The sequence below is a fragment of the Rhinoderma darwinii genome, chromosome 3 (genome assembly GCF_050947455.1).
Source record: "Rhinoderma darwinii isolate aRhiDar2 chromosome 3, aRhiDar2.hap1, whole genome shotgun sequence".
In the NCBI taxonomy this organism is placed as follows: domain Eukaryota; kingdom Metazoa; phylum Chordata; class Amphibia; order Anura; family Rhinodermatidae; genus Rhinoderma; species Rhinoderma darwinii.
The window spans coordinates 308,520,553-308,537,385 of record NC_134689.1 but is presented as its reverse complement, the minus strand read 5'-3'; the positions used below and the strand labels follow the sequence as shown (position 1 = coordinate 308,537,385).

General features: G+C 37.6%; 1 protein-coding gene across 6 annotated transcripts in view; it reads right to left on the bottom strand.

Annotated features, from left to right (window-relative positions):
* Positions 1-461: 461 nt before the first annotated feature.
* Positions 462-16,833, bottom strand: part of NTRK3 (neurotrophic receptor tyrosine kinase 3) — a 629,741-nt gene continuing 613,369 nt past the window's right edge. For all 6 annotated transcript variants that reach the window (XM_075858200.1, XM_075858201.1, XM_075858199.1 and 3 more), the window contains 2 exons: positions 7,635-7,793; positions 462-4,401 (listed from right to left, as the gene is read on the bottom strand). In XM_075858200.1, the coding sequence (XP_075714315.1) occupies positions 4,216-4,401; positions 7,635-7,793 (345 nt within the window). In that variant the 3' untranslated portion in view covers positions 462-4,215. The remainder of the gene's footprint in view (positions 4,402-7,634; positions 7,794-16,833) is intronic.

The window sequence follows — 16,833 nt, the reverse complement described above, 5'->3', positions numbered from 1 at the left end:
CGTAATCTCGCGAGATCACGCTGTAAATGACAGGTTACAACGAGATTACGCTTTGCTCTGCTGTAACTACCACAGAAACATTAACGAAGTGCCGGGATTGTGAATAGACATCCCGTGGAATGTCTATTCACTGTCTAAACACTTCAGTATTGTTAATGTGTTAGTATAAGACAGCACATACTGATCTAAAAGGATCCCTATGCGCTGACTAAATGAATGAAGAGAAGTGTATGACGCTGATTGGTCAGCGTCATACACTCCTCTGTACAACGCCCACTTGGTCAATAGTAAAACACGCCCAGTTGTCCATTGAGAAACTCATTAGCATAAAGCTAAAATCGCTAATAACATGGTGAAAATAGATCATTTTTTTTTTAAAAAAAGCACTGCTGTCACCTACATTATAGTGCCCATCTCCTTATGTAGGAGATAGGGCACTTATAATGTGGTGACAGAGCCTCTTTAACTGATAATTAACACTGTGCCAACCAGTTATGGAATTCATCACTTATATATAATTTGGATACATGATCAACTAGATGAAATCTAAGCAAAGTTCAATAGTAATAAAAATGTATTATACTCTACACTAATCATTTTTAAGTTGTTTTTAATGAGGAAGATTTGGGCAATCCTCATATACTGTATGACATCTCATCTTTTTAATTGTACAGTTTATTAATAAACATAAAAATCCATCAATGTGACCCCAAGAAAGGACATTCTATAAAAAAAAGCTGTGCCTAACGTTGTATAAAATGAATGTACAATAAAGAACCATGTGATATCAGACAATTGTTAAGGAGTTTTGGATTTAATGTTTTCCACTAGATCTATTTTTTCAAAAATCTGATTGATACAGTAGCAAATGAACAGATGGATGTAGTGTGAGTAGTGCCAAGCTCCGCTGTCTAATTTGTTACCCTCAGATAAATGCCAAGTTAGTTTTGTACAGACGGGATGGCATTGAGGCACTGTTTGACAACCTCCTGTGAAAAAAAAAGTTGTAGCTATTAGGTAGTGTATACTGAGCAACAAGTCTAAAAAGTTACTCCAAATAGTGGTGTAGCTATAGGGATGCAGAGAAATCACCCGCATTCAGTCCATGGTGCCTGAGGGGGCCCAGAGGCCTCTATGTCACATAAGAAGACATCTGAATTATAAGTGCCATATGGTAGGTGGGGGAGCTTCAAGTTACTCCTCTGGAGCTTCAAGTTACTACTCTGACCCCAAAGCTGAAATGACATTGCTCTGTGAGCAGATGGAGGCAAAGTAGATTGCAGGGGCTCAAACCACGCCATTACAAGTCTAAACCTGCAATATTAACCAATAGAAAAAAAATCTTACATTAATTTAGGTGGAGCCTAGATAACCCCATTGAGTTTCAAGACCACAAGATAAATATATCCATGTAACATTCAGCAGGTTAAACAAAGAATGTTCCAATTACACTAGGAGACCAACAGGTAACTGAATAAAATGTTGCTGATATCCTCCATTAAGATGAGTAAGTCAGTGTTGTTATTTGAGGCTGATCAACTTGTCTTCACGTTTTTCTCTTTTTTTTTTCCATATATATATATACTTATATTATATGCGCAAGTGATAGGGAATGGATATTTACATACGCGGCACAGTGATTTCTTTTATGTCATTCTTATAGGACTACAGAACACACACATAAAATGCCACAAAAGGTCAAAGAAAAAGCTCTCAAATGAAATATAAACAAACAGCACACTGTACAATTATGCAAATGCTGTAGATCGAACAACACATGGATGAAAAGAATATTATAGCAATAGATTCCAGAAAATGGGCATGTACTTGGTATTTGAAGGCCTGTGTTACTGTGCCAGCTTCTGAACCAGAATCCATGCTGAATTTATTTGCTTATTTTGTTCTTTTGTAGAATGATAGTGTTAGTATGCATCAACTAAACAATAACAGAATGGCAATTTTCCCCGCTAGTGGACTCTTCACTATAGTACTTCTTCCTCAGTACTATGCGTTTTTACGATCCCTTTGTCATTTGCAATAACTGCTCAATTTGGTAGAGAAAGGATAACAGATCTTTTTCGACCTCTCCTTAATTAATTTGTTATTGTTCTCCCATGGATTCATGAGCTTATCACGAGATTAATGAGTTTATCATGGCATATAAACATGCTGAAGGTGTCAGTTCCAATACCTTGTTGCCAAAGTCTTTTTATTTCTAGGAGTCATTCCATTTTTGTTTGCTTGATTTTGTTTATTCGTCTTTACATCCAGCATGTCAGGTTTCTTACATAAGGTCTCATCAGAACAGTGTCAATAAGAAAGTTTTTGATATTTTGCTTCTGCCTTTCAATATCATAGACTCTTTTTTGGCAGAACAATATAGCCGGTTATGTTTGGGAACCTCGGCCACAAAAGGCTAACATTTTAAGTCTACAGTTGTGTTTCTTAGTTCTGGCATTATCAACACTCCTTAAAGTACATTGCTTGCAGTGTCTTTGATGATTATATCCACTTGAATATAACAGTGGCATTATTTGAAAAGATAATTTGTATGTCCACACATTATGAATGGTAATTTGACCAATTTTATTTTTTAAATTGTAATTCCAACTTTTGTTTTTCCAATACAATCCAACCATTAAATCCATCATTGATTTGGCATGCTAACTTCTTCCATGCCCATCATTTTCCTGGACTGAAAACGTAGATGCTTGGCTCCTTTATTTATTTTTTTCGGGGGGAGGGGGGGATAATTATGGGAGGTGATTTTAGTTTGTAGTGGTATGGTTTAAGCAGTCATCTCTTAGCCAGTCTGTTTTCCATCCTAGCCTCTGATCAAGTCAATGGATTAAATAAGATAAATGTATTGTAGTATATTAAGAAAAAACAAAAAAAAGTAAAGTTATTCAGCCATGTAAATGCTATAATAATTCAGCACAGGTACAATTATCTTACATATATTGTTATAAAAATGTATATGGGGAACTAAGACCGGAAATGGGATGGTGACATGAATATATCCCTCAATAAAATGTCCTCCTCTATGCTTACATAAATAATAATAAAAACATTTAATCCTATTTCTCTAGATTCTTTCATTTATGAAAATAAATCTGTCCTCATATTATTAGGATACTTATATAATCATGACGGTGGGAGTCACGGAAAACTGACTTCCCATAGAACTGTAATTCAGACCTGAGACACACTACATGAAAACAAAGACAACCCCCATAACACCAAAAGTAGGAAGGACAATAACACAAAAACCATCCATTCCCTACTAGACATTTCCCTTGACAAAATTCCTATATTTGCGTACTTGTGTGAAACTTTTATACCATTTGTAATACCGGTTACAGGTATAAGGTGGTCATTATTACATTTAGAAATAAAACCACAATGTTTGTTGTTTTCCCTTGCAGTGGTCAAATATCGCTTTTTGTCAAAAACTAAAAAAAAACTATTTATATAAAAAAAGTTAACTGAATTTACTTAAACAAAGATACTGTTTTTACCCGTAGGTACCAATTAATTTTCCAGAAATCAGAAATCCTATACATTTTGGAGTTAACAGATTATAAAAATTGTTCATAAATTTAGAAGTATTGTAGTAGAGAAGGTAAATGTACAGCTTCCAAAAAATGGCTGAATTGTTTTTCCATCCTAATCTCAGTTGCAGTTTTGTCGCTGTTTCTTTTCTGAATATACACGCAGATCATAAATTTTTTGTACTCCTTTCAGGGAGACAACACATTTGGTTGCTGCAATTCACCACTGTGTATGCAATAAATGTTAAATGCTCCATTGACTATTTCATCTTAAGGCTTGATGCCACTGTGGAGTTTCAGAACAGGATTGTCTTTAAGCATTTAATTGAGTACTGAGCTGTGCACACTGGTTAAACAGGAGACAGAGGACAACCACATGTGTAGTGGTATAATTAACGTTCCAAATATCTTAATTTTATTTTTCGTTAAGTCTGTAATAGCAGAGTCTTCCTTTTCTGTTGTATTGGTGGAAGATGTAAAAAAATGATCTGCTTTTACAGGCTTTCTTCTGTGTTATAATGTGTTGCAGGCACTTAAGTTTTTTTGTTGGGTTTTTTTTTTGTTTTTGTCTTTTTTTCCCCATATGAAGACATTTTCTCGGAAAAGCAGGAAAAAGGGAAGAAGAGGGTTAACCAGGGTGTAACAATTTTGGAACTGGCCTTGGTTAGCCTAGAATGTCCAAGTAAATTGGAGAAGCCTTTCCCAGGGCTTGAAGAATTTTGCAGATTTCTTTGATATTTAACCGTAGCTGTGGCTCTCTTTGCCAGCACCCCAGCATAATGTCATAGATTTCTTTTGGAGCCACTCGTGGTCTCTCCAGGACACGTCCTTGCGTGATGCATTCAATAACCTGAAAGAATAGTGTAAAATGAAAATGATGTAAAATATAACTGGAAGCTTGAAAACGTAAGTTCCACTGATAAAAAAAAAAGATTAAAAAAAGATAAAATAGGCATAATTAATAGCAAGACAATCTTGTATTTATGGCAGTCTTCTAAGAAAACATAATTCCTACTGTCTTTGGATCAGCTGTTTGCATTGAGTTGACTGTTTGCTGTAAGGGTTGGCTGTTACCGTCCCTTCCTTGGTATATTTCTCTAATAAAAGAGAAACCAACAAAACATAAAGAGTAACTACACTTTCATCAAGCTTTTGATATGTCATAGAGACATATCAAGTTTGGATCGGTGGGGGTCTGGGTGCTGAGACCCCCACCGTTGCTGAAACGAAGGTGCAGAAGTGCTCAACTGAGCGTTTTGCACCTTCGGCAATGATCGTTGCCTCTTGTCTGGGTAAAAACGGCTCTCATAGATGTTCTATGTGAGCAGTCTTCGGGCTGACAGGGAGCCAAACAAGACACACCCATCAGTAACCCATCTCTGTTCTGGCTTTTATGCTTTAAGGCAATGTTATTTTTCAAGGCGATGACTTACAGGGTAATTACCTATAAGTGGTACTAGTGAGCCAGTTTTTTCCTTCTGGAGGAGAGCTCTTTTGCATACGTTTCCCAGGTAAAATTGCCCTTAAGATTCCCTATGAACTGGATCTCCGACAAGAGAATCAGCACCTTCCAAGAGATTTTAAAAAGTTCTCACACTTTGGAAGGGAGCATACTTGCAATCAATATTTATACTGTATATCATGTGGATGTCCATTATTCCACCTACTTTATATAGAAAAATAATAGAATAATGCATTATAGAAATAAGAGAATTATAACCAGTCTCTACAGCTGTAACTCCCAACCTTATTACCATGGGGAAACTTCAAAAAAAAAATCTTTGAAGGGGTTTAAATTTGCCATCTGCACTTTAAGGGCACGGCCAGACGTGGCGGAATTCCTCCGCAACTGTCCGCATCAATGCCGCACAGAATCTGCGTTGCAGATTCTGCTGCGGATCTGCACAAAATGTGCAGAAAATTGATGCGGACTAGCTGCTGCGGACTGCGGGAAAAGTGCTTCCCTTCTCCCTATCAGTGCAGGATAGAGAGAAGGGACAGCACTTTCCCTAGGGAAAGTAAAAGAATTTCATACTTACCGGCCGTTGTCTTGGTGACGCGTCCCTCTTTCGGCATCCAGCCCGACCTCCCTGGATGACGCACCAGTCCATGTGACCGCTGCAGCCTGTGCTTGGCCTGTGATTGGCTGCAGCCGTCACTTAGACTGAAACGTCATCCTGGGAGGCTGGACTGGAGACAGAAGCAGGGAGTTCTCGGTAAGTATGAACTTATATGTTTTTTACAGATACATGTATATTGAGATCGGTAGTCACTGTCCCGGGTGCAGAAACAGTTACTGCCGATCGCTTAACTCTTTCAGCACCCTGGACAGTGACTATTTACTGACGTCTCCTAGCAACGCTCCCGTCATTACGGGAGCCCCATTGACTTCCTCAGTCTGGCTGTAGACCTAGAAATACATAGGTCCAGCCAGAATGAAGAAATGTCATAGTAGTAAAAACAATACGCTCCGCAGCACACATAAGATCTGCGGACTTCATTGCGGAATTTTGACTCTCCATTGAAGTCAATGGAGAAATTCCGCCATGAGTCCGCCACTGCTCCGCAACAGACAGAGCATGCTGCGGACACCAAATTCCGCTCCGCAGCCTATGCTCCGCAGCGGAATTTTACGCCTCGTCTAAACGAACACTGCTAAATTAAAGTGTAAGTCAATAGACAAACGGCACCGCTGCGGATTAACGCTGCGGAGTGTCCGCAGCGGAATTTAAGTGAAATTCCGCCACGTGTGAACCCGCCCTAAAAGTGTGCTTGCCTACTCTGAGGAACCACACTGCTTGGAATCCTTGAGTAACTTTATAGCAAGCATTATTCTTAGGTGTTCTTGCTGCTCTGCATTATATACATTGGGAAGGTATGATAATAATAATAATAATAATAATAATAATGCTTATAATATAGGTCTCTCTCAGTTTACCCTAATTATTCACAATTGCAAGCTTTTATTCTCAAAAGAACACGAAAGTTAAAGAGGCTCTGTCACCAGTTTATAACATCCCCTACCTAATCAAATAGGCGCTTTTGAAGTAGATAACTACAGTTTTTTTTTGTTTTTAAATGTTTATTATTGACCAAGTTATGAAATTTTTTCGATTTATGCAAATTTTTCTAAATGCTCAACTAGGCGTTTTTTTTTTCTATTCACCAAGTGGGCGTTGTATAGAAAAGTGTATGACACTGACCAATCAGTGTCATACGCTTCTCTTCACTCCAGCTCAGCTTGATTCACAGCACAGTGTGATCTCACGAGATCACGCTGTCACGGGACTTCTTCCTGCAGGTCCTCCACTGGAGCAATGGAAGACTGAACAGACATTGCCTCCAGCCGCTGCAGATTCGGATAAATGTCCTGGCACCGCTGGAGGCGATGTCCGTTCAGTCTTTCGTCGCTCTGGTGAAGGAAGAGAAATGTATGATGCTGATTGGTCAGCGTCATACACTTTTCCATACAACGCCCACTTGGTGAATAGAAAAAAAAACACCCAGTTGGGCATTTAGAAACAATTTGCACAAATCTAAAAAAAATTAAGATTAAAATTAGGTGAAATTCCTCTGTTTTGAACAATGAATGCAACTATCTTGTAGTACAACTCACAGACAGTCTTTGTTTATGACTGAAAGCTCAACCCTATGTGCTTGTTGAGTAGAGAATGTTTACCGGTCAAGGGGCATACCACAGATGTAATCAAAGTAGACACTGCCCTAGTTTGTCCTGGTGTAAAATAAGACTGTCATTTAACTGTTCTGACAGAAATAATTTCATGTTTAGGTGCTTTAGAAATACATTAATTTCCGATGTGTAGAAATATAACGTAAGTTCACTGAGTAAGGACCATAACATACTTCTTCTGTCGATCTATCTATCTATCTATCTATCTATCTATCTATCTATCTATCTATCTATCTGTCTGTCTGTCTGTCTGTCTGTCTGTCTGTCTGTCTACTACCAAGGCCTACATATCTTACTGCGTTTAATTCATAGCTGTATATTTTTCGCAGGATAGCCCTTTACAGATGATTATATGTATTACAGATGTATTGGAGTCAAAGCATGCGTTATACCTCTGTGTTTGAGAGTTGAAACCATGGTTGTTTTCCATATGTAAATATTTCCCAAAGGATAACACCAAAGCTCCACACGTCACTCTCTGTGGTAAACTTTCTGTACATTATACTTTCTGGAGGCATCCAGCGGATTGGCAACATTGTATGACCTCCCACCTACAGAAGAGATAGAAAATGATCAAACATGATTTGTAACATCTACATAATTTTAATATTTAAAGATTCAATATGCACCATATGTTGACCAATGGGAATCATCTGTTTAACAGAACTGTAGCTATATTTTGCCTCATCTGGGGCAGAGGTTCAGTTCGCTGCCCCCTTCCCAAATATCCTGGTGAAGACAAAGTTGCTTATTGGCACCCCCTTTTGGCACCTAGCCCCTTAACCATGCCCCTGTCTTCAAAACAGGACCATGGCAACTAAAGTGGAAATTCAAATATTTATGATTGTAATCCACATCACTGCTCAAACTGCATAAAAATTTTTGGAAAGGCAAAAATGTCTACATATGCAGAGATTTGGTTTGTTGGCAGCACAACTCCACATGTAAACAAGGGCATGTGCTGCCAAATAATGCAAACTGTATGGTGACGAATGATAGAAATAACGATCTTTTGTCCCCATACTCACGATCATTGCTCCATATAAAATGGCATTTACCCAATACTAAGTGTTAATTATTTTATTTAACCCTTTCATGACATGGGGTGTTTGGGACCTACATAACCAGAGCAAAATTTCACCTTTTGGAATGCTGTGTTCTAGAGGTTAGTTTGGTTTATATTTCTTAGTTTACCCCAAAAAAATAGCTTCTTTTTTTTTTTGAGGGACACATAGGGCTTTCTTCTCTTTTAAAATTGGAGCCGATATCAATAAATTTTGTATGTCTTTTCTCAGGGAAAAATGGTCCGAAACAGAAAGAATTTTTTTCATGTTATGTTTTAATGTTCTTTGTTTAATAAATTAAATGTAGCCCAGAAATGTATTCTCCCACACATAGCAATGTAAAATATGTGTACATTGTGTAATGTAAGATGTCGCAAAAACACTATTTAAGCTTTAAATGAACAGTATCTCCCTTAGCTATAGACGCAGCATCTGTAGATGGGTGATAATAATCCAAGTACAGGGATTTTTTAGTGAAGGCACAAAATTAGATGTGCTCCCCTTTTTTTGCGAGGTGTGCACTAATTTTATCCAGTTTTTTTATTCCTTTATTTCTCATTTATTTATTTATTTTTATTTATTTACATTTTACTGTATTAATTATTAATTATTTTTTTTACTATAGAGGCACAGGTTAGCAGGGAACACATCATTTATATGTTCCCTGATCTCTCCATATACAGATCACTAATAACAATGATGTAATGGTACCAGCCCATTAAATCACATTTACTCGTGATCTGTAAAGCCAGACATACAAAGTAGATGCAGATTGCGGCTTCTCTGCATCCCTCCAAGTCCCTCTGCACATGGAATCCCTATGACATCATTACTGACATCACAGAGTTCTCTAGCCAATACCCGAATGCAGATGCAGCAACTTCTGCATTCGGGAACACAGCTCTCAGTATGCCAATAATGCCAATTGCTAATGCCAATCTTAGTATAAAGCCTGCAGGAGTAAGATGTGGCTAATTTATTAAGAGGTGCATGTTTCCTAATAAATTTGTTGCATCTTCTGATGTCCACCCGCCAGAAAGCGAAAGCTACATTAGCTACAAACTGGCGTAGATTTTGCCTATAATTAACTCCAGTTTCTGGTGTAAATTAAAGGGTAATCTGTAAGGCCACATGCCATCCATAAGCCTTGTCCACTTTATGCTAAAGTGGCGTAAGAGGCATAAATGCATTAAAAGTGGCCAATTGTGACTTTTAATGCATTTGCGACTTTTCTATACCAGAAAGCTGACAAAGAACATTTGATAGATTCCATTCTTGCTATTATAATAAATGTTGGGCAGGACAATTCTTCTGTACATAAAGAATATCCATCCAATATAGCAAAAAAAAAAATAATTCTTTATTAAGACACAAAACAGTTGTACATACAATTTAAAAGCACCCATAAAAACACAATGTACATAAAATAGTACAAAAAAAGGACAGTGTATAATCGTAAGGCAGGATATATATGGTGGTATCATATCTCAAGATCACTCAATATCATACCATACCTTTCATGTGTATATTCACTATATTCACATCAGTCACTCAACATAGAGCCAAGGTAACACCTAATCAATGTCTAAAATAATTAATGTCTAGATTCAGACCATGCATCAAAAGGAAACGCACCCACCATAAGCCATTGCAATTGCCCATACACTGTCCAACACCTTTTGATGCATGGTCTGAATCTAGACATTGATTATTTTAGACATTGATTAGGTGTTACCATGGCTCTATGTTGAGTAACTGATGTACATATAGTGGATATACACATGCAAGATATGCTATGATATTGAGTGATCTTGACATATGATACCACCATATATATCCTGCCTTACGATTATACACTATCCTTTTTCTGTACTATTTTATGTACATTGTGTTTTTATGGGTGCTTTTAAATTGTATGTACAACTGTTTTGTGTCTTAAATAATTTTGTAGTTTTTGCTATATTGAATGGATATTCTTTATTATCGCATTGAGGGAAGTTTTGTGGGTCTATATATCTATTTGGTATTCTTTTTCGATCTAATAATTCTTCTGTAGAACCTGAATAGTGTTGAAGTGGTTCTACGCTTTGGACAATCCTTACTTCTTAGTAGGTGAAACTAAGTATTACACAGTGTCGAATCATATCAATTAGGTTGCCTTTGTAATACAGAACACAAAATGTCTAACATAGCATTAAATGTCCTCTGTAACCGCTCTCCACTCTCTGCTTTTCTGGTCAAGAGATAAGGATCCTGGACAGAGGACCCCCCATAATAACTCAGAATTCTTTAATAGGCTACATAAAAATGGGTTTTCTAAACTGGATAACCACTTTTATGAATTTAAAATGATGGCACCCATTGCATATGTGTGAAGAGAACCAAAATAAAATAAGTACAGTACATAGAAAGGTCAAATTAAATATTAGGTCACAGTAATAATTAAAGACTCAATCTAGTAAAAAAAAAAAATAAATTCAGCAGTTGGTCATAGTCACAAAGCTCTTTAATTCCCCAAAGTTGTATTTACCTGAATAATTCTACTTACATATATCTCTTGGTGTCCCATATTAGACCTCAACTAATGCCAATGATGGCCATAACAACAGAGCAGTGCTGTCCTGATCCCTTTCAATATCAGTATAGGAAATAGATCACATGATTTTACAATGATGTCTACTCCTCTGCAAGATACTCTTAGGACACAAGTGATTCTGGGCCCTTGATAATGTAAAGATGTATAAATACCTCATTTTTCTGTCAGTCAGACTCCATCGCACATTGTTTTTAACTGCAAGTTTTACATTTTCCCAGTCTGGGAGGATTTTATTTGAGTTTACCTGCCCTCTGATATCTATGTTAGAAGATGTCATTGACATAAGGCTGACTCAATTATTGGCCTGAAAAAAATTGAGTCATGGAGGATGGCAGCCACTTGATGCTGCAAGGTAGAAAATATATTGTAACAGCATATAACAGGAAGCATAAAGACTTTACAATGTGAAAGTAAGGAACACATATAAACATGATGTGGCGGCTGATTTTTTATTTTTGACCGGAATGTTCCTTTAACATAAAAACAGAAGTTAATAGATTATTTTTATGCTTGTTAGCCGGAATCTGTGTGTAGTGATGGTAGAGGAAAAAGTCATCCAATTTTGCTTAAAGGGGTTGTCCCACAGAGGACATTTATCATCAATCCACTTTTTTCACCTATCCACCGCTGGGATCCCCGCCGATCACTAAAAGGGGCCCCAAGCTCCCAGTTCCTTCCCACTGCACAACCGCTGTACTCAGATATTTTCAGCACCCCCAGAGAAATTGAAGGGTGCATTCGTGACCACTGCTCCATTGAAATTTGACCGCAGTGAGGAGGAACGGGGGGCTCGAGACCCATGTTCTATTGGTCGGTGCCAGTGGTGGGGCCCCCAGTGACCAGACGTTTATCACCTGTGGATAGGTGATAAATGCCCCTTGTGGGACAAAGTCTTAAACCCCTGAACACAGAATCACATGCATGTACATCATCTGCGGCAATTAGTTGCTGCAGAATCTCATACATGCACATCCTTCTGACCATGACATTTAAGTGGTTTGACAGAGGGAGGGGGCTCGAACGTGAACATGGGCAGTCGATGGCTTGACATGGTAGACAGGGGTTTAACAAAGGCCAAAGGCACAGCCTAATAGGTTGCCTGTCAGTTTTCCACTAAAAAGACAAATATGATTTAGTATACTAAGTATATCAAAGCATTATAGAAGCGATCAAAAGATTGTATTCTGAAGTCCCCTAGTGGGACTAAAAAATGTTTTGATTGAAGCAAAAAAAGTGTTTACATAAAAAAATAAGTATTTTTTTCTATAAAAATGTTTGTTTTAAAAAAAAAAAAAAGTATAAAAAAAAAAAATACATATACATGGTATTGCAGCATTCGTAATGACCCAAACAATAAACTTAATGCATTATTTAATCCGCATAATGCACACCATGCAAAAAAAAACCACAAAAAACAACTAAGTAATTCATTTTTCTTCAACCTTCCCCCAAAAAATTAAAACGAATGAAAAAGTTCCATGAACCCCAAAATGATAATAATAAAAACTAAATCTTCTCCCACATAAAAAAGCCCACCTACGGCTACATTAACGGAAAAATAAAAATGGCTCTTGAAATGTGCCGAAACAAAAACAAATTATTTTCTTTCAAAGGTATATTTTTGCGTGAAAAAGTGCTTTAACCTAAAAAAACGTATACATTTTTTACATCGCCGTCATTTTCCTAACCCATAGAACAAAGTTGGAATGTTATATAATTCACTTGGGGAACATTGTGCATTTAAAACACAAAAAAACAATGGCAGAATTGCTATCTGTTCCCAGTCCCCTAAAAGTTAATAAATAAATTATATGGACCCCAAAATGGTGCTATTGAACAATACAACTTATCCTGTAAAAAAAACATCATCATACAGCTATGTCGATGTAAATATCAAGATGTTATGGCTCTAGGAGTGGGCCGATGAACAAATTATAAAGAATGCTCGGTCCTTAAGGCCAAAACAGTAGGCTATAATGGACTGCAATAGGAATCTCACTTCCACCATAGGGATTCAATGGGTTAAATAATGGATATTGAGTTAGCAGAAAATAGTGGTGTTGCCCCTTTAAGCAAATAAATATCTCTGTTCTTTTACTTTAATGCTGTGATACGCTAACAGTACATTGGTACTTTATCAATACTTAATTCTCAGTCACACATACATGAAAAACCATGCACTGCATTTATATATTGTATATATGTTATAGCATTTTTGCTTTGTTTTCCTTTAACTGTATTTTATATGATTTTTGCATCTATACAACATATCTACATCTAATGCATTAAAACTAATTGTACAGAACCTTTCCAGAGGCAAAAAAAACCAAAAAACACCTATGGTCCAGGAGAAATGTTTCTTTGTTCCTATATACCCTGTGTTTCTATTATTTACTTATTTGTTTCTGTGGCATCATATTGTGAGCATTACACGTTGGCTTATTAAAGAACAGTCCGGCCACCAACCTCTGCCCTAGGACCGAAATACACAGTTATTTGTAATAGAACAGCCCCAAGGCTGGTGCTAAACAATAAAGCAAACTTAAAAGAATCAGAGATCAGTAAGATACAGAACGACAATATAAAGTAACAGGGTGATACTTGTTTTCTACACACTATTACTCGTATTCTACTTCTCTATTTGCTTTGTTTAAAAGTAAGAACTTGAGTAACATGCATCGTCATTTTGACACAGCTAGAATTTGCTATACATTAGTTCTTGCTTTTAAGGGGTTGTCCACTTTAGAAAGTCCCTTTTTGTTAGAAGGGTCCCATGGCAATAAGCTGATCACAATGTGTACTGCTACCGGGATCCCCAGGTGATCTGCTGTGACCCCTAGATCAGCGGTATTCTGTAAGGGAATCCAGCAACAAGAGTTTAATTCCCCTGCAGTGCAACCACAAGGGTTAATCCACACAGGGCGGATACGCTGCATGAAAGCACACAGCATATCCGTCCTGGATGCCCCAGGGAATTCCGGCCCGAAAAACCGCACATCTCTGCTGTGGAAATGGTTCTAGGAAAAATAAAAGTTCATACTTACCCCGTTGTCCATTGTCATAGCGACACATCCTTCTGCTCTGAGTGTAGCCCGGCCTCTTGGGTTGACGCTGCAGTCCATGTGACTGCTGCAGCCTGTGATTGGCTGCAGCAGTCACATGAGATGAAACGTTATCCCAGGAGGTCGAGCTGCGCTTAGAACAGAGGATTTTTTCCTCTACACTGCTGCTTCTGGACTACGCTACAGATTTTCTGCAATTAAATCCCGTGCGTGTTTACAATGTGTGTGTCCTTACGCCAATGGAAATTTTGCATTACACGGTTCTTATTGAAATTCATGTACTGTCTGTGTGCCAGGTCCTCCAGAGCAAGAAAATAACTTTTTAGTTGCTCTCTACTATAGGAAAGAGATGAGGGTTCTCACTTGGAAATCCTTTTTTGTTAACTAATATTTTTTATGGGGTACAGATGTAATAATCTTTAACTTGACACTTAACACATTAAATACACAGTGGCAAGAAACCTTAACTTGACTTTTTCAATGGGTTTTCAATGGCTTTTGTTCCGTTAAGTGGTAAGTTCTTACGCTGTAGCAAGTTATCAGGGTTAGGTTAAAGAGGCTCTGCCACCAGATTTTGCAACCCCTATCTCCTATTGCAGCAGATCGGCGCTGCAATGTAGATAAGAGTAAAGTTTTTTTGTTTTTTTAAAAACGAGCATTTTTGGCCACGTTATGACCATTTTTATATTTATGCAAATGAGGCTTTCTAAAGTACAACTGGGCGTGTATTGTGTGTGTACATCTGGGCGTTTTTACTTCTTTTACTAGCTGGGTGTTGTGAATAGAAGTGTATGATGCTGACAAATCAGCATCATCCACTTCTCTTCGTTACCACCCAGCTTCTGGCAGTGCAGACACACAGCGTGTTCTCGAGAGATCACGCTGTGACGTCACACACTTCCTGCCCCAGGTCCTGCATCGTGTCGGACGAGCGAGGACACATCGGCACCAGAGGCTACAGTTGATTCTGCAGCAGCATCAGCGTTTGCAGGTAAGTAGCTACATCGACTTACCTGCAAACGCCGATGCTGCTGCAGAAGTGAGTGACGTCACAGCGTGATCTCTCGAGAACACGCTGTGTGTCTGTGCACTGCCAGATGCATTCACTTTAATATGAATGCATTATAAGCAGAATTTATAGGACAGTATTATTTCAAATCTGACAATGTAATGATGTCACTCCCTAGGTTAGGATTTTAAGACATCTTCATTAATTACAACTAGGATGTTTGTGGAGCTTAATTAGATTCATGAGTTTACATGGGCAATGTAGGTCTTCAGTGTAGATTAGACCAATATTAAATGCAAATAAATGTATTGTTAACATTAGTATTGTTATAGGGAGCTCATTGTTATGCCGTTTACTAGAAAAATCTCTCTGCCGCTAGTATATTGATAATAGGAAACAATAATGGGCACGGCACCACATGTTTAGACATTATTTGCCTATTTAAGCAAAGGCAAAGATTCAAGAGGTTGTTTATTTAATGTGTTAGATGTTTGCATAGTGTGGCTAATTAAATACTTGAGATTTGCTAATACTCAGATACAAGGGAATATAATAAAATTAGTCTTCATTGCTTTAAAATTAAGCAATAAAGCAATGAGGTCTTGCTCTGCTATTGTTATGTGCTTCAATATATTCATGCAACTGTGAAGCCTCCTAGAAAGATTCTATGATAAAACTGCACAAATAGAATTTGTTATGCATTGCTGCACACAATATGCCTGCCTAAAAGCATTCATAGGTTCATGTTTGTTTTCTGTCTTTGGAAGAAAAGAAAAAGCAAAGCATAATATATTAATATAATTTTTCTTGCGTCTTTTTTTTTTCTGGATTCTAAGTTCTAATCAAATACACAGTATATAATAATTATATATAGAAGAAATGTCTTTAGGTAATAAATAAGATAATGAATCACTTTGGAGCTTACTGTTTGTAAGGCAATGGATGTTTTTTCCTAATGTTTCCCAACAGACACCACAGCCTGTAACGGACACTCCTGGTTGTCCATGTTGCCAGGGTTGCTTTCATATTAACTGTGTTGGGCTGCGGGGAGGTGATCATAGAGAGGGAAAAACCCACACTAATAATCTAGAAGAAAATCACACCTCTCTCTAGTATCATTGCAATTAGGGTGAGGTTTTATTAAAAATTCTCAAAGTAAGTTCCATGCATTCAGAAATACGGTACATGGTTCTTAAACAATAGGAAGTTCTGACTGTGTTCGTTTTTGCTGTTTTAGGTCCTCCCTGACCTACCTAGTTCACACTGTCACAACTAACTAAGAAGAAAGGAATAGTTGCATACAGCGCCGCAATGATAAGAGCTTTTATCCTCTTGGCGCTATACTGTATGCGCTCTTTCAACCATACCTTTCTTCATCATTAGTTGTGACAGTGTGAACAAGGTCCGGTTCCCTAAACGCAACATTACTAGAGAGTGCTGTTATTTCATTCAAGAGTGTTGCTTACTATTGAGCAACTATTCATACGCATAAAAAAATATTGTCAGCTCCCAGCTCAAGAAACGGAAATATGGCTATACAATACATTAAAAGGGTTTCCATTTTAGGCAATTCCTTTTGGTAAAGATACCCTGATGATAAATTGATCACAGGGACACCATGAGCTGTAATATGTGGGTAAACCTGGCAGCAAGCATTCAGTTTGCCTGTAGGAGAAAGGAAGCATTATATAGTTACCATTGAAATCAAATAATGCATGACTGTTCCGGGTACTTCAGAGCGAGAGACACATTTTGTAGCTGCTCTATGCTCTGGCTAATAGTTGAGGGACTGACCAGAGGATTCCCCACTATTAACTTAGAATTCCCTAATAGGGTATTTGAAAATCAGTTTTCTTAACC